The sequence below is a fragment of the Oncorhynchus kisutch genome, linkage group LG4, assembly GCF_002021735.2.
Source record: "Oncorhynchus kisutch isolate 150728-3 linkage group LG4, Okis_V2, whole genome shotgun sequence".
NCBI classification, from domain to species: Eukaryota; Metazoa; Chordata; class Actinopteri; order Salmoniformes; family Salmonidae; genus Oncorhynchus; species Oncorhynchus kisutch.
Window position 1 is genome coordinate 30,619,797 of NC_034177.2, and position 27,284 is coordinate 30,647,080.

At 41.1% G+C, this 27,284-nt stretch overlaps 1 protein-coding gene across 18 annotated transcripts; it reads left to right on the top strand.

Annotated features, from left to right (window-relative positions):
* Positions 1-269: 269 nt before the first annotated feature.
* Positions 270-19,255, top strand: LOC109889364 (tropomyosin alpha-1 chain-like). 18 transcript variants are annotated; one of them, XM_031822781.1, is made up of 10 exons: positions 359-584; positions 967-1,092; positions 1,244-1,369; positions 5,193-5,326; positions 5,906-6,023; positions 6,301-6,371; positions 7,182-7,257; positions 7,662-7,724; positions 7,887-7,956; positions 17,696-19,255. In XM_031822781.1, exons 1-10 carry the CDS (start codon positions 471-473, stop codon positions 17,776-17,778), a joined length of 981 nt encoding a protein of 326 aa, XP_031678641.1. In that variant the 5' UTR covers positions 359-470; the 3' UTR covers positions 17,779-19,255. The 18 variants fall into 18 exon arrangements, with proteins under 18 accessions (XP_020336334.1, XP_020336338.1, XP_031678638.1 ...); XM_020480745.2 differs by lacking the exons at positions 1,244-1,369; positions 7,182-7,257 and adding an exon at positions 6,578-6,653 and having other exon boundaries at positions 270-584; XM_020480749.2 differs by lacking the exons at positions 967-1,092; positions 7,182-7,257; positions 17,696-19,255 and adding exons at positions 6,578-6,653; positions 8,744-9,231 and having other exon boundaries at positions 356-584.
* The last annotated feature ends 8,029 nt before the right edge of the window (positions 19,256-27,284 follow it).

The window sequence follows — 27,284 nt, forward strand, 5'->3', positions numbered from 1 at the left end:
CAGTTTCTAAAATACACCGATACAACTGTATAATAATGTGTCAACTCCATAAGGGTAAATGCACATTTTTCTCACAGTTCCTCTCCATCTTCTCGGGATTGTGTCCTGCCCAAACAGCAGCACTTTAGAAAACTGAACCTACGTTTTGAGGGGGCTGTGCTTTCCTCCCCATCACCTTATATAGTCATATCAATGGTCAAATGTCTGAGAGCAGCGAATCACCGGAGCAGATCCATTAAAAAAAGATACGACATGGGGAAGGCACCCCCGAGATGCCGTCTCCAAAAAAGTATTGGATGTCCAAAGGAATTCAGTCCCCCCCCCCCCCCCCCTGAAAGTACTTATTTGACAGGGCACAGTCAGAAAGAGCTTGCACTCCCACCAAGGTTCAGTAAGGCACAGACGCTCAGTCTCCTTCCTCGGCTCTCTTTTGGAACATTTGGTGGAGCCAAGCAACAAAATAAGCAGCCATGGATGCCATCAAGAAGAAGATGCAGATGCTTAAGCTCGACAAGGAGAATGCTTTGGACAGAGCTGAGGGAGCCGAGGGAGACAAGAAGGCAGCAGAGGACAAGAGCAAACAGGTCGGCATTTTATTTGGAAAATCGAAATGATCCTAGAAAAAGCACCCGAATACCTGTGGCTCTGTGCGCCACTGTCTCTTAATATGGACCACCTCTACAATGTGGATGTATCACTTTTACGGATCATTCAAAATAAGGAGTATTTTGAATGATCCGAGGATCTGAGGAGTATATATACCAATAACTTTTCACGACTGGTAGGCTAATTCGTGACGTGATAATAGAAACATTACTGTAATGGTGAATATTGCTGTTGTGGGGAATATGGATAGGCTATTGAGAAACATGTAGCCTATACTTTCAGAATAATGGCAATATGATTATCACTTGTTTCAGATGTTATATTCAACTAAATAAAATGTTGTTCTTTGTACATGTGTAGTTAGAGGATGAAATAAGTGAGTTGGAAAAGAAATTGCGGATCACCGAAGATGAGAGAGATAAAGTGCTTGATGAATTCCAAGCCGCCGAGGAAAAATTGCTGAGCGCGGAGGAGGTGGCCACCAAGGTATTTTGTGTTGCTCGCATGATTTTCCCTAACTTCTCTATTCTCTCTCCCTTTCGCTGTCCGTATGCGCTCTTGTACCTTGTGTGCGCTCACGCCCTCTGTTTCACGCTGATTACCGCTGTGAAACTATCCGCACTAAAACACACCTCAGCTCGAGGATGACGTGGTAGCTCTGCAGAAGAAGCTGAAGGGAACAGAGGATGAGTTGGACAAGTACTCTGAGTCTCTTAAGGATGCACAGGAGAAACTTGAGCTGGCTGAGAAGAAAGCCACTGATGTAAGTAAAGGGCACAAAATCACAATTCCTGCACACTGCTTCCCACGTCTTTTCTGTCTCACAGATCAAATTGTAAAACTTGTAAAATGACAGTGTAACGTGAGAGGCCTTTATTCTGTCTCATTATTTTGTTTAAAGTCCATTCTCAGATTACCAAATGTAGGTAATGTCCAGCCCTATATGTCTATGGGCCAACTGGAAAGTAACCTATTATGCTATATGCATACTATTTTAATCACATAAACGATCATGATATAGTGCCAGATATTGTTGAACTGTCATTTTATATATTTTGTTGATGTTTGTTTGTTTGTCTGTCAACGATCACAAGTCACCTAAGTCATATCAACTTTAAAAACAAAAGTGTTTCAGTTTTCTTGTGTTTGAATGTCTCCACATTTGAGATGGCCTACATATGATACCCCCATGCTATATGCTACATCAATGTAAGACAGTAAATCAAGTTCTCCTCTACAGCTCCTTAAGAGGGGACATTTATGAGTGGAAACTGAATTAGTTAAATGTGCCGTTTCCAAGCAGAGAGCGAACACAGAGCAGCGCAGGGATAAATATAGCTCACTGCTTTATATGGTCAATGGTCAAGTTAGACTGAAATGACTTCTTTGGGCTGTTCTTGCAACAGACTAAAGTAAATTCGATTTTCCCCTGAACATGTCATTTTTTGTTCCTATAATTCATGTTTTTAGGTCAGTTTAGTTAAACCCATAGGCTACCGAGAGTTTAATTTGGCTTCATGCATCGACATTTTTAATTAGGGAAATACTACATAAAATGGGAAACCATGCCGAATATGTGTGCATGTAGATTCATGCGTGACACAAGGAGCTGCATCCAGGAGCAGAAGAAAATTATCAAATGCATAGGCTGGAGTTGTATGGCATGATAATCTAAGTTAAGATCAACAACAACAAAAAAACAGCAATAATCAACAAATGAAGAGGTTATCGAATGAAACGTTGACAACTGATTTTCATTTATTGAAAGTGTCCATAGGGTAGCCTACATCTCAGTCGACTGAAGGAACTTCCTATGCGCATCTCCTTTCCGTTATCTGCGTTGATGGAAATCGTATTTTCAATTACGCCCTAGGAACTGCCTGGTTCAGGGGCAGAAGGACAGATTCGATCTAGTCCAACGCTCTAACCACTAGGCTACCTTTCGCCCCAATATAATATAGTTGAAAAACTGGTGAAAGTCAATTAATGGAAGACATTCGCCATTGTGCTTAATCTATCTTATGTTTTCATATCACTGCAAATGAAGGAAAATAGATCAGGAAAGAAACCACTTGTTGACCTCCTTGAGTAAGATTCTACAAATGCATATAGAGGGCCTCCTCTTGGGGCTATTTAGGAACTACAGTCTGAAAATCTTTTCAGTCCCATGTGTACTTTATAGATAATAGCAGCAGATGGTGCTATATGCCAGTGCACGGTAGCCTACCTGAGGAACGCTTATGATAACAAGGCGTGCCCTTATCATTACTGTATGTCTACCACATATACACTTTTTATTGTGACCAAATGTTGTTTAACCATTATTATATTACGAAAACAACGACATCAATATTTGTTTGTATACGTGTCAATATATTTTCGTTTGTTGTAGCCTTGGACTTGGCTATGAAAATATGGTTACTTCCGGTGTAATGTTCAGTTATTGCTGTGTGCGTCCTCACAGACGACTCGAGAATCGCGGGCAGCCATCCTCGTACATTCCAGGGCGTCGTTGTGCTCAATGTCCATTCCAAGGAAAGTCTTAAAAACGTAGTTATCTTAGCAAGTTGACATAATGGCAGGTATAACATCATTGGAGGCGGTTAAACGGAAAATAAAAACCTTGCAACAGCAGGCTGACGGTGCCGAAGAAAGAACTGAAAGACTACAGAGAGAATTGGGTTTGGAGAGGAAAGCCAGAGAATCAGTAAGCATGTCATAAAATAACTGCAAAGCTGTAAAATTGCTTCAAAATATGTATCAAGTGCAACAATGATATATTAATTTTGCAATGTTTAATGTCCGATGGAGTTGCACAGGCTGTACAAATGCATGGTGATGCACGCAGCACACTGACATAGCGGAATTTCTCCGACATCCCGTTGTGGTGTTTGGTAGCTAACAAACTAAATGTGTCATGCTCATTGCTGACAATATGCCAACTCTTGACAGATTACGCGTTTGAGACCAATTGGATGATTTCCTCGAGTATAAATAGTGTTCAACTGTGGCGGTAGAGGACTTCAGGCCTTTTGATGGATTTAAATTCTACTTTGTAATCATGCTTATTTTGTACCCCGTGAATATTTGTATCTTAATTGATGGACATGATGTAACTGTTGCCACAAGCAGTTCTTGCAGCATTGTTAGGCCTACATTGTTTCTTGGTACTGCATCACCCCCAATATTTTCATTTCCTATGCTAGGCTACTTATTGCACACACTTTAGTATATATTGTTACCTCAAGATTACATTTGAGTAAATTATTCTCTTTAACACAATTGCAGCACAAAGTTTACTCAACTCTTTTTTGAAACTCTTTCACTTAATTAAGCAGGAAGGAACTTCAAAATAAATGCTGCAACAGAGCTGAGGAACACCAATAACAGACTGTTAATACTGTCAGTTATGTTTGAAACAAGGTTTCTGTTATAAGGACAAAGAGTTGTGACATGTTCTGAAGAACAGGGGGCCAGACTCTGGCCTATAGAAACAGGAAATGCAGCCTATAATGCATTTTCCATTTGGAGGGTTAATTGCCCGCATCAACATGGTCACTTATATGACTAGGTTATTGGTAGTTTATTTAAAGGAAACACTTGTGGCTTTGGGGTGGGGTTTGAAAAGCCACTAGATGAACTGATATTTATCTTAATTTCACTGGCTAGTTTCTATATCTCCATTCGCAACATGAAATGGACTTTGATCCTGCACACCACTCTTACAAGTCTGGGGTGGTTCATCAGGTGTAAAGACTGGGTAGTGCCACTGCACATACTCATAAACCAAGGTCAGATATGGTTGTCTTTTGGTTTCCATACAAAAAGTGTTTTTAAGATTTAAAATAAGTAGCCTTTTAGTGCTTATAGAAACAACAACAAAAAGGATAGAGGAGCGGCTGTCCCTAGCCATTGTTTCTGCTATCAAATGTTCCGTTTTATTACCACATATAAAAGCATACCTGTAGCATTGTAGCTGAATTTCACTTCCTCTATAGTACTGAAGGTAAGATCATTAGAACATTAAGGGGGAAAACTTGATAGTAAGTCACACCACAACAGGTCACCAGTCAAATAACAAAGATAGAGTAGCCATTTTGTGACATGAAAGCTGAACTTAATCGAATCTTCAGTTTTGGTCCACTGGGGACTCCTTCAGTGGTGTGTGTGTGGCCTTTGGCAGTGTAAACCTCTGTGGCACACAATGACTGCAGCAGGCTCCTTGTTAATGTCCCCTCTGGGGTCTCATAATGAGGCTAGGTATTCAGCCTGTGCCAGCCAGGAGCATTGTTCTCATTACACACAGTGTGTGGAGTGCAGCACAGCACAGGGGAATCCTCCTGGGAAGGCCCTCTTCTCTCCCCAACAGATGCCACTGCCGTTAGGTTGTCGGATGCAGAAAGCACCACTTAAATAGTAATTACACAGACCGCTCACTTATAAAACGCACAAGACACTAGTGGAAAAGTCACCAGTGTTATTGATGTTGATATTTGTTTGTGTGTCCTTGAGAGTACTGTGTATGTATGTTTGTCTTAATACATTTTGCCCCAAGATGCAGGTTTTGACAAGTTCTTCTCTCCTAGGCTGAGGCCGATGTCGCTTCCCTTAACAGACGTATCCAGCTAGTTGAGGAGGAGTTGGATCGTGCTCAGGAGCGTCTGACAACTGCCCTGACCAAGCTGGAGGAGGCTGAGAAGGCAGCTGATGAGTCTGAGAGGTGTGCACTTATTGAGGACAGGGAGTTAGACTGTAGAGTAGACTGTTTCCCTTGCTCCTTACTGTATTTGGAGTTGTTAGGGCCTTTATACTACGGGCAGCTTTAGCCTAAGTCATGACTGGCGGTGCCACTGACCAATTTCAACAAACACAAGCTGTTTGTCGAGACTGAGGTCCTGAATAAATGGGCCGTGACGCGAGGCTCTGTTTCCATTCCTTTGTTTGGTGTATAAACAGCCCCTCTGTGCTGCACAGCCCAGTGCCTGAACTCTATTGAGACTCTAGGTCAGACCCTGTGTGGGCTAGGCCTGCCCTGTCATCCCCAGTGCTACAGCAGTGCAGTATTTTCCCCCATCAGTCCCATAAGAAAGCTGCCAGGCCTTGACATTGAAAGGGCATATTAAAGATTCACAAGCAGCCAGCCGGTCTGGATGTGCACTGGGCGTACACTGCCCACCCAAGTTTAGTCTTGGACTCAAACTATTGATCTGAGTCATTGAGTTACTGCGCAGTGCTGCTATGAGCCTAGGGATGGGACTCTTTCTAATGTCTACTGCCTGTCTCTCCCTTCCCTGCTCAGAGGCATGAAGGTCATTGAGAACAGAGCCTCCAAGGATGAGGAGAAGATGGAGCTGCAGGAGATCCAGCTGAAGGAGGCCAAGCACATCGCCGAGGAGGCTGACCGCAAATACGAGGAGGCGAGTCTCTCAGCTACTGCAGTTGTTGGCTGCTGTCCAGCTGTCTCTGCAGCCCAGCCTCCCCACACCCTTCCTTTAACCTACAATAACATAATGGCACACACACACGTATGATTGAGTCCACTTTGTAAAGCAAACATGGTGATTTAGTCATCTCTACCCTGACATACCCCAATTCATATAGGGTATATGTACAGTACACAGATGTATTGTGTGTGTATATATACACAGACCTTTTGTCTATAGAGTGTAACTCCTTGGTGTTCTGTGCCTAAAGGTTGCCCGTAAGCTGGTCATCATTGAGAGTGATCTGGAGCGTACAGAGGAGCGCGCTGAACTTTCAGAAGGGTAAGATCTAATGCCCCTAACAGTAACGCTGCACTTAATTAACATGCATGGCTGGAGTTATTTAACATTCTACTTTAACACCACGCCTGGCTCAAAGTTTAGTGTTTATTTTCAACATGTTGCTCACGCTCGTTGTTGCATGTACTATTAATTTGCATGTGTTCCATGTTTTGAATGGCCGTTTCGTTCGCCACATCCACTAACAGACGGATTCGAAGATCGGAGGACGAGCTAAGAGTTTTGGAACAAAGCTTAAAATCACTTACAGCTTCTGAAGCAAAGGTACTGCAGACTAACAATGTATTCTGTTAGACCTATCTTTATAGACTTTTGTACTACTTCCTCTTGTCACGTTCATTCACTCTGCTGAATGATGCCTCTTTCCTCTTTGCACCTTGCTCTGCTTTGCTATATTTTCCTTTGTTTGGGCTTACGCTCGGGATATCCTAAAACTAGAACCTTTTACACCTCTAACCTGGCAGGGACTGTGCAAGAATAACATCTTTCACATGCAGTATTCGCCAGTAGTCTTAATCTGACCAAATCTGCATGCTAAAAGGCATTTATGAAAGTTTCTTTGTAGTCTTCTCTCCACCTCTGTTAATATTGTCACGTTCCTGCTGTGTTGAGGTACTTTGGTCTCCTTCCTGTAGTTCCGCTAGTTCGTATTCATTTTGTTTTATTTCTTCTCCTCTTTCCTGGTCTCCCTCTTTCCTTCCTGCTTCCTTTTCTCATTGGTGTCTCAATATCCCCCTCTATTTCGGCACACTTTTCTCTGGACCCTCTGCACCTTCTCCCTTCTAACACCAGCAAATGTTCTGAGCTTGAAGAAGAGTTGAAAACTGTGACCAACAACCTGAAGTCACTGGAGGCCCAGTCTGAGAAGGTAGGTAGTCTGCTGCTGTGTTCAGGCATGCTGTCCATACCAGCTTCTCCAGAGCCATGCTGGAGAATTAATGGATGGAAGGAACCTAAAGAACCATTTACAGCAACACTTTGTTCAATGGATACAGTATCTGGCATACAAATTGCCTTGGTCTAAGATTAGTCTAACTTTGTACTTTCTGCAGATGTAAGGCAATTGGACCTTCCAGTATTTTTTTCTGTCAATTGAAAATAAACCTATTGTATCATGGTAGAACTGTATTATGATAAATTGTCATTAGATGTAAAGTCTTTGTTTTATATAACATGTAAAGTGAGTGTTTTTAGACCATGTATCTGTCTCTGTAGACTGGTGGGGGTGTAGCAGTTATCTGTGGGTAAATGCATGACTCTTTTGGTCCACAGTACTCACATAAGGAGGACAAGTATGAGGAGGAGATGAAGGTCCTCACCGACAAGCTGAAGGAGGCAAGTTTCACAACCCCCCCCCCCCCCCCCCCCCCCCTTATCTACAGACTTTGGCCAGAGGCCAGGCTATTTCGGTGCTGTAGGCCTAAACTATCGCAGCATCACTCACTGTGTGAACTTTAAAAACCTACTGATTCTTAAGAACCTGTCTGTCTACCACAGGCTGAGACACGTGCTGAGTTCGCTGAGAGATCAGTAACCAAGCTTGAGAAGACCATTGACGACTTGGAAGGTATTACGTTTTTGCAGTTCATTTCAAAACTGTACATTGATCTGTTTGGAGTAGGTCTACATTATATAGTGTTAGTTGGTCTCATTCATGGCCATTCGGTGAGTGTCTACTTCTCAAATCTCTTCTAGAGGAGGAAATACTCTTCCCTTTTTTTGCAATCTAATCTTTGCTACCTCTCATTTCTGTTATTATCAGTGTCTTTTGAGTATCACGTACCCCATATTGAGTCAATCTACTTTTGGGTTACAGCTGAGTGGCAATTACATTGGTAGTTGGACATTTGACAGGTATTCCTTGTCACTATATTTAAGATTGTTCATAGATTTGGTTGCTTTTGCCTGTATCTGCAACAATGAAGTTGCATTGCATCTGCTCAATGAGAACGGGCTATTAGTCATGGTAAGGGAAATGCTGCCCTACAGCTGCTGATTCCTGTTAATCATCCATCTGATTAAAGAATGTCTCATGAGGCTGTCATAGTAATTTGTAGGGCTGAGGAAGCAGCCATATGGTAATGGAATCTCTGACATGAGATGTTCAAGGGCCAGCTCCAGTAACATATTCACTATTTCTTGATGATGCTGAAGAATTTGTCATGGCCTCATTCAGATTTCTGTTCTATCCTCTTCTGGTATAACATGTTTTCCTTTTCCACTCTGTCCATCTCTCTCCCCCTCCCTCTGGGGTCTTGCTGATGACTTGGACAACCTTCACCCCCCCTTCCCACGCACCCCTCCATTTCTGCCCCCTCCTCCCTTTTTGGTGCACTTGGTCCATGTCCCAATAGATGAGTTGTATGCCCAGAAACTGAAGCACAAGGCCATCAGCGAGGAGCTGGACCACGCCCTCAATGACATGACTTCCATGTAATTCTTCAACTGTGCTGCCTGCTTGTGCCTCTGTCGCCTCCTTGCACCTCACCTACCCATTGTCCAGCCATCACACCCTTCTGTTCTCTCTGTTCTCCATCTGTCTGCTGTTTTGTGTTCATACAAAATAAAGTGGTTACTGTTAGAAAGCAGCTATTTCATTTTTATACACAAGGTAGTCTTAAGGTCATAGTCAAGGGATGGGCTTAAGGGTAGTTGTATATTGTCAGTAAGTACGGCCAATTATGTGGTAAGTGTTTAAGCTCAGTCAGTGGTTTCCTCTCACACTAACTTGCGTGTGGTTGTGAGGACATTCTCGCCATGATAGTCAGTAACCATTTTAGCAGTACAGTGCGTGAGCCTAGAGACTTGTTTTGTATGAACAGAACACAGCATGGAGGTTCTTTGTTTACTGGTTTGGACTTTCATTTTGACCATATTGTATTACTTTTGACATTCCCTTAATTTTTTTTGTGAGTATTTGAAATGTACATTGTTCAACCAACAAAATTAAAGTCTTAATTTCAAAATATTCAGTATATTTTGTCAGCCCTTAATGCATGCAAGGTGTCTATTGAAATGCAATACAACTCTTTGTATTTCAATGTGAGCCTTCTACTGGGTCTTACATTGACTACATTGAGAAACACAATGTGCTTTGTTTCTTTTCTGCACCTTTTCAAGTGTAGGTCACTTGTATCTACTACTAACAAGGTCTACTTCTGTATGGAAGAAAGGCCCCCTTGAAGTTCCTTTTTGTTCTGTGATAACCACAGTTGAGGGTGAACTGTACAATCTGGTTGCTTTTGGAAGGTGGGTTTTTGTCCGGTGTCCCTTTGGCATCTGAGCAAATGCAGACTTTGTCAATCCAAATCTGTATGACAGAGTGGTTTATTCAAGTGACTCTTCTCATGACTCCATGGAAAGGTCTTCATGTGATCAGAGAAGTTTGGTCCAACCTTTTGTGTTTTGAGGTGGTTGAGTAGTTGCCATACGTTTTCTGTATTCCTCAGTGGGGCATTGCTGTGGCTCCAATAGCGCTGGTGTGTTGCTAAACGTGTCACTCTTCCAACAGAATCTTTGTGTTAACAGAAACTTCCTTTTATGTAAGCTTTTATTTGATCTCAAGCGCTCTAATAAAACTAGGATGCCTTGATGTTAGTCAAGTTTTCCTTGTTTTTTAGTTTTTATATCTCAGAAAATCATAATTTATTTTATTTAACCAGGTAGGCCAGTTGACGACAAGTTCTCATTTACAACTGTGACCTGGGCAAGATAAAGCAAAGCAGTGTAAGCAAAGCAGTGTGACAAAAACAGAGTTGCACATAAACAAATGTTACAGTCAATAACACAATAGAAAAATCTATGTACAGTGTGTGCAAATGTAGGGAGGTAGGCAATAAATAGGCCATAGAGAGGAAAAATAATTACAATTTAGCATTAATACTGGAGTGATTGTGCAGATGATATTCAAGTAGAGATACTGGGGTGCAAGAGGGTAAGTAATAATATGGGGCTGAGGTGTGCTATTTACAGATTGGCTGTGTACAGTGATTGGTAAGCTGCTCTGACAGCTGATGCTTAAAGTTAGAGGGAGATCTAAGACTCCAGCTTCAGAGATTTTTGCAATTTATTCCAGTCATTGGCAGCAGAGAACTGGAAGGAAAGGTGACTAAAGTAAGTGTTGACTTTGGGGATGACCAGTGCAATATACCTGCTGGAGCGTGTGCTACGGGTGGGTGTTGCTATGGTGACCAGTGAGCTGAGATGGCGGGGCTTTACCTAGCAACGACTTACAGATGACCTGGAGCCAGTGGGTTTGGCAACAGATATGTAGTGAGTGCCAGCCACCGAGAGCATACAGGTTGCAGTGGTGGGTAGTATATGGGGCTTTGGTGCTAAAACAGATGGCGCTGTGATAGACTACATCCAGTTTGCTGAGTAGAGTGTTGGGGGGCTATTTTGTAAATGAGATCACCATAGTCAAGTATCGGTAGGATAGTCAGTTTAGCGAGGGTATGTTTGGCGGCATGAGTGAAGGATGCATTGTTGCAAAATAGGAAGCTGATTTTAATTTTGAATTGAAGATGCTTAAGGAGAGTTTACAGTCTAACCAGACACCTAGGTATTTGTAGTTGTCCACATTCTAGGTCAGAACCGTCCAGAGTAGTGATGCTAGTCGGGTGGGAGGGTGCGGGCAGCGATCTGTTGAAGAGCATGCACTTAGTTTTACTAGCATTTAAAAGCAGTTGGAGGCCACGGAAGGAGAGTTGTATGGAGTCGAAGCTCATTTGGAGGGTTATTAACACAGTGTCCAAAGAAGGGCAAGATGTATACAGAATGGTGTCGTCTGCGTAGAGGTGGATCAGAGAATCACCAGCAGCCAGAGCGACATCATTTTTACATACAGTGGGGAGAACAAGTATTTGATACACTGCTGATTTTGCAGGTTTTCCTACTTTCAAAGCATGTAGAGGTCTGTAATTTTTTTATCATAGGTACACTTCAACTGTGAGAGACGGAATCTAAAACAAAAATCCAGAAAATCGCATTGTATGATTTTTAAGTAATTAATATGCATTGTATTGCATGACATAAGTATTTGATACATCAGAAAAGCAGAACTTAATATTTGGTACAGAAACCTTTGTTTGCAATTAAAGAGATCATGCGTTTCCTGTAGTTCTTGACTAGGTTTGCACACACTGCAGCAGGGATTTTGGCCCACTCCGCCATACAGACCTTCTTCAGATCCTTCAGGTTTTAGGGCTGTCGCTGGGCAATACGGACTTTCAGCTCCCTCCAAAGATGTTCTATTTTCCATTGGCTTCAGGTCTGGAGACTGACTAGGCCACTCCAGGACCTTGAGATGCTTCTTACAGAGCCACTCCTTAGTTGCCCTGGCTGTGTGTTTCAGGTCGTTGTCATGCTGGAAGACCCAGCCACGACCCATCTTCAATGCTCTTACTGAGGGAAGGAGGTTGTTGGCCAAGGTCTCGCGATACATGGCCCTATCCATCCTCCCCTCAATACGGTGCGGTCGTCCTGTCCCCTTTGCAGAAAAGCATCCCCAAAGAATGATGTTTCCATCTCCATGCTTCACGGTTGGGATGGGGTTGTACTCATCCTTCTTCCTCCAAACACGGCAGGTGGAGTTTAGACCCTTTTTTTTTTTTGTGTTTTTTTTGGTCTCATCAGACACATTGACCTTCTCCCATTCCTCCTCTGGATCATCCAGATGGTCATTGGCAAACTTCAGACGGGCCTGGACATGCGCTGGCTTGAGCAGGGGGACCTTGCGTGCGCTGCAGGATTTTAATCCATGACGCCGTAGTGTGTTACTAATGGTTTTCTTTGACTGTGGTCCCAGCTCTCTTCAGGTTGTTGACCAGGTCCTGCCGTGTAGTTCTGGGCTGATCCCTCACCTTCCTCATGATCATTGATGCCCCATGAGGTGAGATCTTGCATGGAGCCCCAGACCGAGGGTGATTGACCGTCATCTTGAACTTCTTCCATTTTCTAATAATTGCGCCAACAGTTGTTGCCTTCTCACCAAGCTGTTTGCCTATTGTCCTGTTGCGCATCCCAGCCTTGTGCAGGTTTACAATTTTATCCCTGATGTCCTTACACAGCTCTCTGGTCTTGGCCATTGTGGAGAGGTTGGAGTCTGTTTGAGTGTGTTGACAGGTGTCTTTTTATACAGGTAATGAGTTCAAACAGTTGCAGTTAATACAGGTAATGAGTGGAGAACAGGAGGGCTTCTTAAAGAAAAACTAGCAGGTTTGTGAGAGATGGAATTCTTACTGGTTGGTAGGTGATCAAATACTTATGTCATGCAAATGAATTTCTTATAAATCAGTGTGATTTTCTGGATTTTTGTTTTAGATTCAGTTTCTCACAGTTGATGTGTACCTATGATAAACATTACAGACCTCTACATGCTTTGTAAGTAGGAAACACTGCCGATTTAGCATGTTATCAAATACTTGTTCTCCCTACTGTACATACATACATACATACATACATACATACATACATACATACATACATACATACATACATACATACAGAGAAAAGACTCGGCCTGAGAATTGCACCCTATGGCACCCCCATAGACTGCCAGAGGTCCGGACAACAGGCCCTCCGATTTGACACATTGAGCTCTTATCTGAGAAGTAGTTGGTGAACTAGGCGAGGCAGTCATTTGAGAAGCCAAGGCTATTGAGTCTGCCGATAAGAATGCAGTGATTGACAGTCGAAAGCCAGGTCGATGAAGACAGCTGCATAGTATTGTCTTTTAACAATGGCGGTTATGATATCGCTTAGGACCTTGAGTGTGGCTGAGGTGTACCCATGACCAGCTCGGAAACCAGATTGCATAGTGGAGAAGATATGGTGGGATATCGGTGATCTGTTTAACTTTTTATTTATTTTATTTCACCTTAACCAGGTAGGCAACCAGGTAGGCAGGTTGAGAACAAGTTCTCATTTACAATTGCGACCTGGCCAAGATAAAGCAAAGCAGTTCGACACACAACGACACAGAGTTACACATGGAGCAAAACAAACATACAGTCAATAATACAGTATAAACAAGTCTGGTCAACAACTTGGTCTTCGAAGACTTTAGAAAGACAGGGCAGGATGGATATAGGTCTATAACAGTTTGGGTCTAGTGTCACCCCCTTTGAAAAGGGGGATGACCGTGGCAGTTATCCAATCTTTTAGGATTTCAGACGATACGAGAGGTTGAACAGGCTAGTAATAGGGTTGCAACAATTTCTGAGTTTAATTTTAGAGAGGGTCCAGATTGTCTAGCCCAGCTGATTTGTAGGGATCCAGATTTTGCAGTTCTTTCATAACATCAGCTGTCTGTATTTGGGTGAAGGAGAAGCGGGGGGGGTGCTGAGATGTTGGTAGGGGTAGCCAGGTGGAAAGCATGGCCAGCCGTGAAAAAATGCTTATTGAAATGATCTATTATCGTAGATTTATCGGTGGTAAGCGTTTCCTATCTTCAGTGCAGTGGGCATCTGGTAGGTGCTCTTATTCTCCATGGACTTTAGTATCCCAAAACTTTTCAGAATTAGTGCTACTGGAAGCAAATTTCTGTGAAAAAGCTAGCCTCGTCTTTCCGAAATGAGTATATTGATTCCTGACTTCCCTGAAAAGTTGCATATCGCGGGGGCTATTCGATGCTAATGCAGAACGCCACAGGATGTTTTTGTGCTGGTCAAGGGCAGTCAAGTCTGGGGTGAACCAAGGGCTATATCTGTTCTTAGTTCTACATGTTTTGAATGGGGCATGCTTATTTAAGATAGCGAGGATAGCACTTTTGAAGAGTAACCAGGCGTCCTCTCCTAATGGGATGAGGTCAATATCCTTCCAGAATACCCGGGCCAGGTAGATTAGAAAGGCCTGCTCACTGAAGTGTTTTAGGGAGTGTTTGACAGTGATGAGGGGTGGTCGTTTGACCACGGATGCAGGCATTGAGGCAATGATCGCTGAGATCCTGGTTGAAGACAGCAGAGGTGTATTTAGAGGACAAGTTGGTCAGGATGATATCTAAGAGGGTGCCCATGGTTATGGATTTAGGGTTGTACCTGGTAGGTTCCTTGATAGTTTGTGTGAGATTGAGGGCGTCTAGCTTAGATTGTAGGATGGCCGGGGTGTTAAGCATATCCCGGTTTAGGTCACCTAACAGTACGAACTCTGAAGATGGATGGGGGGCGATCAATTCACATATGTTGTCCAGTGCACTGTTGGGGGCTGAGGGGGATCTATAACAAGTGGCAACGATGAGAGACTTGTTTCTGGAAAGGTAGATTTTTAAAAGTAGAAGCTCGAATTGTTTGTGCACAGACCTGGATAGTATGACAGAACTCTGCAGAACAGAACTAAACAAATGTTGGGGTGCTAACATTCTTACACTTTCAGTTGACAGTACATCTAATGATTTGGTTGGCAAATCAACAGCAATGGACATTAAAAGGTTAATTCATTTTGAGGAGCAAAATACATTTAGTGCACTGTACTGAACATTTCTTGCAAGTAGGCCTACTGCACACTTGTAGCCCTTATTCAACTTTCCCTCATTTATTGGGTCTAGCCTTAAGGGAATAATGGTTCTTACAGACTTATTGAAGGTCTAGGTTTTTAGGCGCATCATGGCATTACACATGTTGTTAAAACAAATGTAGCTGCTTAGGTGAGTGTAATTTGGCTTAGTACAATATAGTTAATGTAATGGTTTGATCGACAGGTGGCACATGTTGGGTTGCTATTGAACAGGTAGAGTAAAGAGAAGGACAGTGTCTAAGATTGTCTGCCTCTGAGTGTTTGAAATAAGTGAGTTGAAAAAAGGATGGCAAGTATGATTGACCATTGCAATGTTGATGACATGACGTCTGTAATTTGCAATATCCTTTTATAGTTGAAAATTAATCTATTTTCATGTGGAAAATCCTGGGAATCTGACATCAGGTAGTGGTCCTCCATACAAGGCTGGAATTTAAACTTTTATACTACCTTAGATGCACCTGTAAGACTTTAAGCAGGATCCGTACAGGCCTTCTGGTTCTGGAAGGTATATTTAGTGGCGTAGAGCCCACTAGACAAGTGTCTGGCAATTTATTACTTGTTTGCTCAATTATCCACCCAAGAGAAATTTTCAAATCTCCATTCACAAAGTTCAGAGGCATTCTACCCATCACTTCTGCTGTTACTGCTCCACTGTTCTGTGGAGAGTAGACCTTCTATATAATTTTCAAATGAGGTAATGTATAATTAGGTGCGAAGTGATCCCACATTAAGCTTTCTCTTGAGCTCTCGTCTGGTACTGCACTGATTTCCTCTCTTCTTTCTCTTTCCTACCTGCTTTCCGACTGCCAAGATCACCTCTACCAGCAACTTGAGAAAAACCGCCTTCTCTCTAACGAACTAAGAGTGGCCTTGAATGAGGACTAAACAGTGTGTGAATGTTTCATCTATTTAAGTAATGAGCTTATTTATGTACAGTATTGCAAGTGTGTGTGTATGTGATGCTAATCATTCTGGAGTTAAGTGTTACTGCTGGAGTAACAAGCTAGCAGCATACAGTACCAGTCAAAAGTTTGGACACACCTACTCATTCAAAGGTTTTTTATTTTTTGTATTTTCTACATTGTAGAATAATAGTGAAGACTCAACTATGAAATAACATGTATGTAATCATGTAGTAACTAAAAATATATTTTATATTCTTCAAAGTAGCCACCCTTTACCTTGACAGCTTTGCACACTCTTTGCATTCTCTAAACCAGCTTCATGAGGAATGCTTTTTCAACAGTCTTGAAGGAGTTCCCACATATGCTGAGCACTTGTTGGCTGTGTTTCCTTCACTCTACGGTCCAACTCATCCCAAACCATCTCAATTGGGTTGAGGTCGGGGGACTGTGGACGCCAGGTCATCTGATGCAGCACTCCATCACTCTCCTTCGTCTAATAGCACTTACACAGCCTGGAGTTCTGTTGGGTCATTGTCCTGTTGAAAAACAAATCATAGTTCCTCTAAGTGCAAACCAGATGGGATGGCATATCGCTGCAGAATGCTGTGGTAGCCATGATGGTTGTGTGCCTTGAATTCTAAATAAATCAGTGTCACCAGCAAAGCACCCCCACACCATAACACTTCCTCCTCCATGCTTCACGGTGGGAACCACCGATGCGGAGATCCTCCGTTCACCTACTCTGCGTCTTACAAAGACACGGTGGTTGGAACCAAAAATCTCCAATTTGGAGGACCGATTTCCACCAGTCTAATGTCCATTGCTCGTGTTTCTTGGCCCAAGCAAGTCTCTTCTTCTTATTGGTGTCCTTTTAGTAGTGGTTTCTTTGCAGTAATTTGACCATGAAGGCCTGATTTCACGCAGTCTCCTCTGAACAGTTGATGTTGAGATGAACTCTGAAGCATTTATTTGGGCTGCAATCTGAGGCTGGTAACTCTAATGAACTAATCCTCTGCAGCAGAGGTAACTTCCTTTCCTGTGGCAGTCCTCATGAGAGCCAATTTCATCATAACACTTGTTGGTTTTTGCAACTGCACTGTAATAACTTTTAAAAGTTCTTAATTTTCACAATTGACTGACCTTCAGGTCTTAAAGTAATGAACTGTTTCTTTTTGATTATTTGACTGGTTCTTGCCATAAAATGGATTTAGCCCTATTTGTTAAAAGACTATCTTCTGTATACCACCCCTACCTTGTCAAAACACAACTGATTGGCTCAAATGCATTAAGGAAAGAAGTTCCACAAATGAACTTTTTAACAAGGCACGCATGATAATTGAAATGGATTTCACGTGACAATCTCATGAAACTGGCAGAATGCTGAGTAGGCAAAGGATGGCTACTTTGAAGAATCTCAAATATTACATATATTTAGATATTTTTTAAACTTTTTTGGGGGTTACTACATGATTCCATGTGTTATTTAATAGTTTTAATGTATTCATTATTCTACAATGTAGAAAATTGTAAAAAGAAAAACCATTGAGTAGGTGTGTTAACTTTTGACTGGTACTGTATAAATGTATACATCTGGGATTATCTCTAATCTGTATATTTACTGTATACTCTGACATACAACCAGGTAGTATATACAGTATTGTTAATTGTCCATGTTTAGAGCATGGGGAAGGCTATGCTGTAAAAATGTTTATTTCCTGCATGTTTACTGCCATAGCATAGTCACAGCATTTTAGTTTTTCTCTAAAACTGAAAGTGTCTTGCATTTGTTAGCTAATTATGTAGACCTAACCGTACGATATACTTCTTTTGCATGTTGTGTGATGGTAGCTTGGATTTTAATATTTTGTTTTATTTGGTGTCTAACAGAGAAACTGGCACATGCTAAAGAGGAGAACCTTGATATGCACCAGATGCTGGACCAGACTCTAATGGAACTAAATAACATGTGAAAGCCTGGTTTACCCACTATGGTTTGGGCTTCTTGTATTTGCACCTTGCTTGCCATGAGCCCTCATTCCATTCCATGCCCAGGGTGAGGAACACATAACCAGATGCTTTTCCTTTTGCACCGTCCTGCTTTCAGTGGAGCTCAACGAGGGGGCAGAACTAAGGGAAAGGTACAACATTTCCTTAATGAAGCCTAAAATGAGAAACACTTTTTTTAGTTTTGCCAGCTGATTTATAATGTCAGCATTTTAATCATTGACATTAGTTCGCTTTTGACGAGTTATCAGGTGAAATGACGCATCATTTGCTACAAAGGTTGTTTTTGGGTCATTCCACTAATTCGGTGCCTTTTGAGATGTGTAACTTTTGAGATGTGGGACAAACTTAGTTTCACCCAATTTTTACATTCTGTCATAAAGAACATATGTTCAACTTAATGAAAAACAAGTTCTCATCTTAAGGTTAAAAAAAACACATTTTAAATTACTAAGTGCCATATAAAGTAACAAGGTTGACCGTAACAGGGTTGACAATTTTCATCATAAATATTCCATAAATTCCCATGTGACAGGGAATGGAAGGTTGTGTGCAACAGGGAGCGGCAATCGAATGCAAACTTCACAAATAGTGAACATTTGTAGCCTGTATAGTTAACAGGGTTGATGTGTTCTGCTTAACCCACTCTGTTTTCCACAGCAAAACACCAGGAAATGGCCAAAAGAGTAGAACCAGCTCACCTGCTTATACACTGATTTGACTATTAGATGTTCCAATGTTACTTTGGATATTAAAAAAAAAATAATAATAATAATAATAGGACTAGTTTCACCATATTAAAGAGTTCAGGTAACAGGGTTGATCTTAAAATGAGGGACAGTTTTATTTGTTTTTCCTTTAAAACTCATGATGGTGAAAACTTGAAGACATTTTGGGGTTAAAATCTTCCTCAGTCAGAGGGTTCACAGTGGGACTTGTCAAAATGCTGGATTTTGGCACTTAGGGCAAGTCTTTTTGTGTTCATCTGAATTCTCCATGTAGTCTATTGTAGGGGACATTATTGAATACAACAGGCTTTTAAAATGCAATATTGGTGCACTATTTCTACTTCAAATATTGAAGGTAGGCAAAAGGCACTCATTTCGTGGAACAACCCTTTTTATCAGCATTTGATAAATTGAGTTTATATACTAACATTATTTTGATTGTTTGGTGCCAATATTAAGCCCTGGCTAGAAAGGGATCTACTTACACTCCCAAAGTATATTTATTTTTCTTTTGAGCCTGAAACTCATCACAAAATGCATGGCAACATTACCTTGCAAAATGCATTCCTGTTCCCTGTTCTTTTTTTCTTTTGTCTAGAAATATGACTCCATAGTATGTGATTGTGCCTCGCATAAAACTATTGTTTTATTAAATGTAGATGTTTTAAATGTATATCATATCTGAAATGAATATAAATAAAACCACAGTTTAAGATTTGTGTATTTTATTATATACTGTATCTTAACATTCTAGTAAGTTTCCATTGATCATATTGTAGAATGTATTAAAAAAAAGGGTTTTTAACTAATTCCAGAAGTTAATATTTTCAGCTTTCATGTTGAATTGAGAAGATGAGGGTAATAAAGTGGTCCCCTTAAACACTGCTGCATTATCAACCTGGTTTAACCCTCAGCTCAATGAGTGTTTCCAGAACAAATGGTAATCTGTTCATCTGCTGGCCTTATTACATTTACTCTGTGCTCATTCTGGTCTAGGCCTTAGTTTGACTTTCTAAGAGAGAAAGAACTTGTCACGAGTGCATGCTTATGGATCACTGTAGCTCTGAACACAGGACTGTGGGGCAATGCAGCAAAAATAGTAATGTTAGTCTATTTACACATGTAATTGATCATATTTGTGGTAATAATGCTTGGTGTTTTATAGCTCATTTTAATTGAAATGTCATGCATTTGTAATGTGTTAATTCCAGGCCACATGCTGTGGCACTGGTCAGTGGATTATAACTGAACTAGTTGTATCCCAGGTGAGACTGCAAGGTGAAGATTAATTTGGAAGTCAAATTTAAAAGCTTATCTGTGTTTTGACTACAGTCCTGACGCCATGGACTGAATGTGTAAACAAGCTAATTCAGAACAGAATGCTAATGTTCTCTAGGTGCAGACAGGAACCATGTGCTGGCTTTTGACCTCTGAGAAAGTACTTTTTCACCCTAGGGGACTGGGTAATCAACTAAATGTAAGGGTCGTATTCCCCTGCTCAGACGTAGCATGCATCACCCAATGGTTGCGTACCACGTCAACTGTGTCAGCGACTGACAGATTGCAAATGTGGTAGTTAGCTGATATGTAAAATACCTATCCAGGTGTTGTAATGCAGCGTTCAAGACTGGGAACTCGGAATCTCCGACATCCGACTTCAGTGCGCTCAAGACAACTGGGAACTCGGGGGGGGGGGGGGGGGGGGGGGGGGGAACAAGCTCCGTTCTAATCAGTCGTTCTAGTCCCTTTTTTATGGACACTACATTTTGCATTCCTTTTCAGATAGAACTAACAGTAGTTGTCATGCTGGTCATTTCTTGTAGTTTATGGTAATTCGATGTGAACAGTTGTGAGGTGTGCCATTGCAGTATGGTTGTGGCAGGCTCATGTTTTTGTCAGAATTAGTCATTAAAATACTACAATTAGACCTGAACCTTCTTGTGATGGGATAAAGATCAGTCATGTTGGTCAGGAAGTTGGTCAACCGTTGTTTGCCAGTGCTGTGATAAGATATTGTATAAAGTAATACATTTGAAAAATGTAACTGCACTGTATGTTTGTTAGCCAGCAAGAAAGTTTTCAAATTAACTGCCAATATGCCAACATTCCATTCAAACATTGCAGTTAATCTACAGCCATACACTGGCTGAAATCAGTTGATGATAGGACTTAGACAAGTAAAAAATGCAACAAGTACTGATATTGTGTCATACAACAGCACTCACAGCTTTCCAATAAATAAAAAGAGACATTTATGGTTTGTTTACAAATATTCTTATAGGCTATGTATACAGACAATCGGTATAAAATGGGTATAAACTGTATAATTATACAGCAATATTTAATGTGCCTTTATAAAGTGGTTTATCCATTGCAAATGTGTGGTTAGCCACAAGATTGCATTAAAGTCTGGGGGGCATGCAACAGACAAAGGAAGGAACCGAAGAGATGGCATCTCTCAAGGGAAGAAATACATTTTTACGTGGAAAATTGGAAGATTTTCACAAGGAGTGAAGATTGATGTGAGCCGTAAGCCATACCGAGTTCTGGAGGTGAAAAGGAAGTGAATGAGGGAGTTAAGTGAGGTGGAATTTGTGGTAAAGAGCTCAGAGCCCGAGCTTGGAATCGATGATGAGAAGAATCTGGTCCAGTAGGAGTGACATTTTTGGAGAAAGTGGATCCCTGCCTTTTGGCAGATATATTTGTGGTTTAGGGTGGGTGGGAAAGGACGAATGAAGGTAACCTGTACTGGACTTATATTTATTTGTGTGTCTTCTGCCCAGAGGAAGCGGGTGCTCTGTCTCATTTCATCTGGGTCAAGATCTGTTTCTTGCTTTGCGCTTAGGAATAGGGCACCATTGAAAGTGATTTCTGGGGTAGCGTTAAGTGTAGAGGTGGAGTAATTGAAGATGAAGATTCCTGGTGTTTGTGAAGCCTGTCATTTGGTGCGACGCATACCCGGTGATGAGCTTGGTGAAACAGAGGAGTCACTATCAGTCCTTTTGAGTTTTGAGTCTGTATTTACCTCACAAAGTCATGTTAGGATATATAAATTGTCCTGTTAGAGCTTGGGTGCCGAATCCACTCCGATGTTTCAGGTGCAACGTTTATGGCCATGTTGCAGCAGTGTGTAGAGGGCGGAGAATCTTAGATGTGGTAAGTCTGCAGAAGGGCATGTATTGTTGTGATCTCTCTTGCCATGATGTGTGTTTTGTCCTATGTTTTTAGTTTTTGTTTAATCCCCGATCCCCGCAGGAGACCTTTTGATAGGCCGTCATTGTAAATAAGAATTTGTTCTTAACTGAATTGCATAGTTAAATAAAGGTTTTAAAAAATATATATATATAAAAAAATAGATTGTGTGGTTTTGGTGGATAAAGTAGTGTGTGTCAACTGTAGGGGTGCCTATGTTGCTGGGGATCGGAAGTGTCCGGTGCGAGAGAGGCAGATTGAGGTGACCAGAGACATAATTGTGCAGAATGTTTCGTAATCTGAGGCAGTGAAGAAAGAAGAAGAGGAAGGATCAAGGTTGAGGGATTCTGAGAGGATCCCTTTGAGTAGTAGATCTGTGCCAGCACAGAGGAATAGGCCAACAACTAAAATATGCTTCAGTAAGGTTGGCTTCTTAGCGTTCATATCAATGTTCAGCAGAAATTCAACTTCATCAAAGAAAATATATGTTGTGGTGACTGCTGCAGAGAAGTATTTGGGTATATGAGGTTTGATTTCTGAAGAGTTACAGTGTGTGTTCAGTGGTGGTGTCCTGTCCTCCCAGGCCATTGGCATGGTGCAGGAGCAGATAGGGTCAAAGTAGTGGAATGGGGTACCTTTTTTTATTTCCCCCTTTTTCCCATTTTGTATCACAAAGTGTAAGGGATTGATATTATAGATCAGTTAGGGGGAGGTAATGCAACATATTGGATGCCAAGCGCCATTAAACCCCAAAGAAGAAGAAGAACCGCATAGTATATCTCTGCTCCCAATTCGCTCCCAATTAATGTGGTCTGATGAACGCAGGTGTCTCAGGAAATGTTGCAAACTCAATTCGATTGTATTGGTTTTCTACGGGAAACAAACTTCAGTCAGCTAATAGCCAAGAGAAAAGTGTTACATTGTTACCATGTCGCGGTTACCATAGGCTGACTTGCCATTTAATCGATTTTGTTCCGAGTGTAAAGATTGCCGTGCGGTGATCATGTGCTCTTATTATTTTTTATTATTTTTTATTTTTAGGGGGTAGACCAGCTTTCATATTCCATAGATTGTGGCTTTTATCAATGTAATTTTCTGCATAATTTCCAACCCACCATTTTTTGGTGGGTTGTAAATATACAGTGCATTTGGAAAGAATTTGGACCTGTTGACTCTTTCCACATTCTGTGCCTTATTCAAAAAATGGTTAAATTGCTTATTTTCCTCATCAATCTACACACAATAACCATTATGACAAAGCAGAACAGGTTTTTAGAAATTTTTGCTAATTTATTCCAAATAAAAAACGGAAATATGACATTTACATAAGTATTCAGACCCTTTACTCAGTACTTTTGTTGAAGCACCTTTGGCAGACATTACAGCCTCAAGTCTTCTTGGGTATGAAATTACAGGCTTGGTACATCTGTATTTGGGGAATTTCTTCCATTCTTCTTTGCAGATCCTCTCAACCTCTGTCAGGTTGGAAGGTGAACCTTCGCCCCAGTCTGAGATCTTGAGCACACTGGAGCAGGTTTTCATCAATGATCTCTGTACTTTGCTCTGTTCATCTTTCCCTCGATCCTGACTAGTCTCCCAGTCCCTGCCACTGAAAAACATCCCCACAGCATGATGCTGCCATCACCATGCTTCACTGTAGGGATGGTGCCAGGTTTTCTCCAACCAAGCTCAATCTTGGTTTCATCAGATCAGAGAATCTTGTTTATTGCGGTCTGAGTGTCCTTTAGGTGCCTTTTGGCAAACTCCAAGTGGGCTGTAACGTGTCTTTGGACTGGCTTCCTTCTGGCCACACTACCATAAAGGCCTGATTGGTGGAGGGCTGCAGAGATGGTTGTCCTTCTGGAAGGTTCTCCCATCTCTACAGAGGAACTCTGGAGCTCTGTCAGTGACCATCGGATTCTTGGTCACCACCGTGACCAAGGCCCTTCTCCCCGATTGCTCAGTTTGGATGGGAGGCCAGCTCTAGGAAGAGTCTTGGTGGTTCCAAACCTCTTCCATTTAAATATGATGGAGGCCACTGTGTTCTTGGGGACCTTCAATGCTGCAAAAAATTTTGTTACTCTTCCCCAGATCTGTGCCTCAATGCAATCCTGTCTCGGGGGTCTACGGATAATTCCTTCGACCTCATGGCTTGGTTTTTGCTCTGACATGCATTGTCAACTGTGGAACCTTATATAGACAGGTGTGTGCTATTCCAAATCATGTCCAATCAATTGAATTTACCACAGATGGACTCCAATGGAAATAGGATGCACCTGAACTCAATTTCAAGTCTCATAGAAAAAGATCTAAATACGTATGTGAGTAATAATTTACTTTATTATTTTCCCCTAACCCTACCACCCCTCCCCTAATTGGAGTTAACTAATGGACAACACCACTTAGGCTTCTACTTCCAGTTTAGACATACTACATAAAATATATTGTGTCTGTAAAATTTACGCTAGTTATCTTTTGTTTGATTTTAGTCCCCCCCTTCAGCACCCCTCAACCCCTCCAGTTTTGATTTGTATTTGCCATATATTTTTCAACCGTGCTGTATTGTTTCACAAATGTTCTGAACCTTTCTATTCTCATAATTTCCAGAGATTGTAAATGAAAGAAACGTGTTTGCAAAGAGTATTAATTACTGCATTATTGATCGATTGACTATGACTTTTTAAATCACCCAGCAGTGCCATTTGAAGAGTTAGCTCCCGGTAAATTTTGCAATTCTTCAGCCATTCCTGAACCTGCAACCAAAAAAAGCTACATATGGACAGTACCAAAACAAACAATCTAATGATTCCATCTCTTTGCAGCAAAATCTGTAGAGCTGGGATGGTTGTATGCCCCATATACAGTATATAACATATCGGTTGCAAGAATTCTGTCTAATTTTTTGAACGTTTTGAATCCAGAGTCGTTTTGTGTATCAGTACATGTGCCATGGAATCGTACATCGAAGGTTTCTTCCCCAAACGGTATGGCACAGCTGTACATGTTTTGGTCCTTTAATGAAACTGGTACTTTTTTATTTAACACAAATTTCTATAACCAATTTTGGTATTTAATGCAGGGCCGACAGACAAGTTCCTAGCTTTCTCCCCCTTCCACTTGCCTCTTCCATTTTTGCGGTAATGCTGCAATTAGTTGGTTGTAATTTTGGATAGAGCAGAAGTTTCCATATATTTTTGTTAGCTGCATGTGTGACATAACTCCACCAGTCCTATTTAGGACATCATTTTCAAAGATTTTACCATTTAAAAAAAAATAATCTAAAAATATGTATTTATTTTTATCAGTGAGTATTTGAGTTTAACCATAATATTTGCTGTAATATTGGTTCTCTCTTTTCTGGTGTATTAAACTGAAATTGCAACCACCTTTCTATGGCTTGTTTTAAAAATAGCTATATTTTATAGATGATTTCACTTTCAAATAACCGAAAGTGAGAGGTTGAAATCTGAATAAAGGAGAAAAGGCCATTCTTGAACACGGGGTGAGCCATTCTTACTTATCTGGTAGAGAACCCATTCGGATTTAAGTATTGCTTTTGTATGACTGAAGCCTTTAGTGAGAGGTCTAATGCTTTAATATGTAATCATTTCTGCCATCCGAAATCATATTCACTATATAAATAGGCCTGGATAATTTTGTCTTGTTTGCCGTTCCAAATAAAATGGAACATTCTTTACTCATATAACTTAAGTCCTTAGGTGTCGGCAGGGCCATAAGCAAATAGGTAAACTGGGATGTGACTAAAGAGTTAATCATGGTGATTTTTCCACATATAGACAGGTATTTTCCTTTCCATGGTAACAAGAGCTCATCTATTTTTGCTAACATTGTATTAAAATGTTTTGTACTGAGATCATTTTTCTTTCGGGATATAAATACAGTGTGTCCACTTCACCGTCAGATCATTATATTGGTAAACTACACGGTAATGTAAAAGTTGTATTTTTTTGTGAACGTATACATAATACATAACCTATACATAATCCAGAGAAGTCAGAAAAAGTATCTAGATTCTCTATGAGGCTGTGGAAGGATCCAAATTGTGGATTTAAAAGAAAACATCAGTGTACAATGAAACCTTTGTTTTTAAGCCCTGGATTTCTAGCAGCTTGATATTATTGTTGGATCTGATTTTTTATTTAGTTGGTCATAATAAATAGATATGCTGATAGTGGGCAACCTTGTTTTACTCCTCTTTACAGTTTAATGCTTTCTGGGCCTGTTTCACAGACAAAGCTTAAGCCTAGTCCCAGACTAAAATGCCTGTTTGAGCTATCTTAACTCAAGTCTGTGCATGTTGCTTTATCTTAAAATAGTCGTAGATTTATCCAGTTCTGGATTAAACAAAGCCGATTGCAAGAGGGAGGATAAGAGCTACTTTAGGACTAAATTTAAGCCTAAATTAATCCTTCAAAGAGGCAGGCTTAACTTCTGCTTAGTACTGTTTGTGAGGGAGCATGGACTATTTGGAATATCTAAATGAAGACCAACATGCGCTACAGAGGCCAGCCAGATGAGTATTTGCGGATAGGAGTAATCCATTAAATTACTTTGGTGAAATAGTTTTTGAGACCGCTTTCGTATGTACAAAGAAATTGCATTGGAGATAATATCTTTGCTTGAGCCTAAACTTTCCTCTCTGTCTCATAGAGGAAGGCCTTTACCCAATTCTCTCCCAGTTCTGATCACACTGAGGGTTTTGGCATCTGGAATCTTTCATCGTGAAACTGGTGATTTGTGTGGTGTCAGTGAAGCAACTGTGTGTAGAATAGTTTAAAGTCTGCAGGGCCATTTGTGAACTGAGGAGTCTTTAGATCAAGTTTCCTGACGCTCCTGGCCAAGCCAACAAAAATGGCAATTCTATGAATATGGTGTCCATCAACTCCTGATGCTGAGGACTAACTCCTGATGCTGAGGAACCGTAAGAACTGGCTTTAAATCAATGTTCAGGGTGTATGCACTCCTAATTTAGAGTTTTCAAACATTGTTCCCCATTGGAAAGCTACAAATCACGATTCAAGGATTTTTCTCAATTCTTCATTGTCTGCTCAGTTTCAGAGAGGACAACATAGTGGACTACTACTTGGTGACAGTGGATATGGTCAGAGTAATTTTTTATTCACCCCATACATAAATCCCACAACAGCAGAGCAGCAAAGATACAACAGAGCTCATATCCGCACAAGAGGGTTAGTCAAGCGTATGTTTGGAGTATGGAAAAATCGATTCCAGTGTTTACGCAATACACTTAGTTTCAAGCAAAGATGCTGCTGCAATGTGATCATTGCTACAGCTGTGCTGCACAACTACTTAAAGCAGCATTGCTGTCCTGATCCTCTAATGGAAGATCAGGATCAAGCAGATGTGCCCATGGGGCTGAGGCAGGCAATGACCAACGAGGACTTGCACACAGTTGTTTTCACATTGCAGCACTTCAACTAGATGAGATGCATTTAAATATGGAATGTATTCGTTGTGGCTGATTTTAGCTTTGATAATGTTTGTTCTGTATAAAATTAAAATAGTGTGCA

Coding starts and splice junctions, on each gene's coding strand:
- LOC109889364 (XM_031822781.1), top strand. CDS start 471: ATGGATGCCATCAAGAAGAAGATGCAGATGCTTAAGCTCGACAAGGAG. Junction 1,093..1,243: donor CGGAGGAGGTGGCCACCAAG/GTATTTTGTGTT, acceptor AACACACCTCAG/CTCGAGGATGACGTGGTAGC. Junction 5,327..5,905: donor GCAGCTGATGAGTCTGAGAG/GTGTGCACTTAT, acceptor TTCCCTGCTCAG/AGGCATGAAGGTCATTGAGA.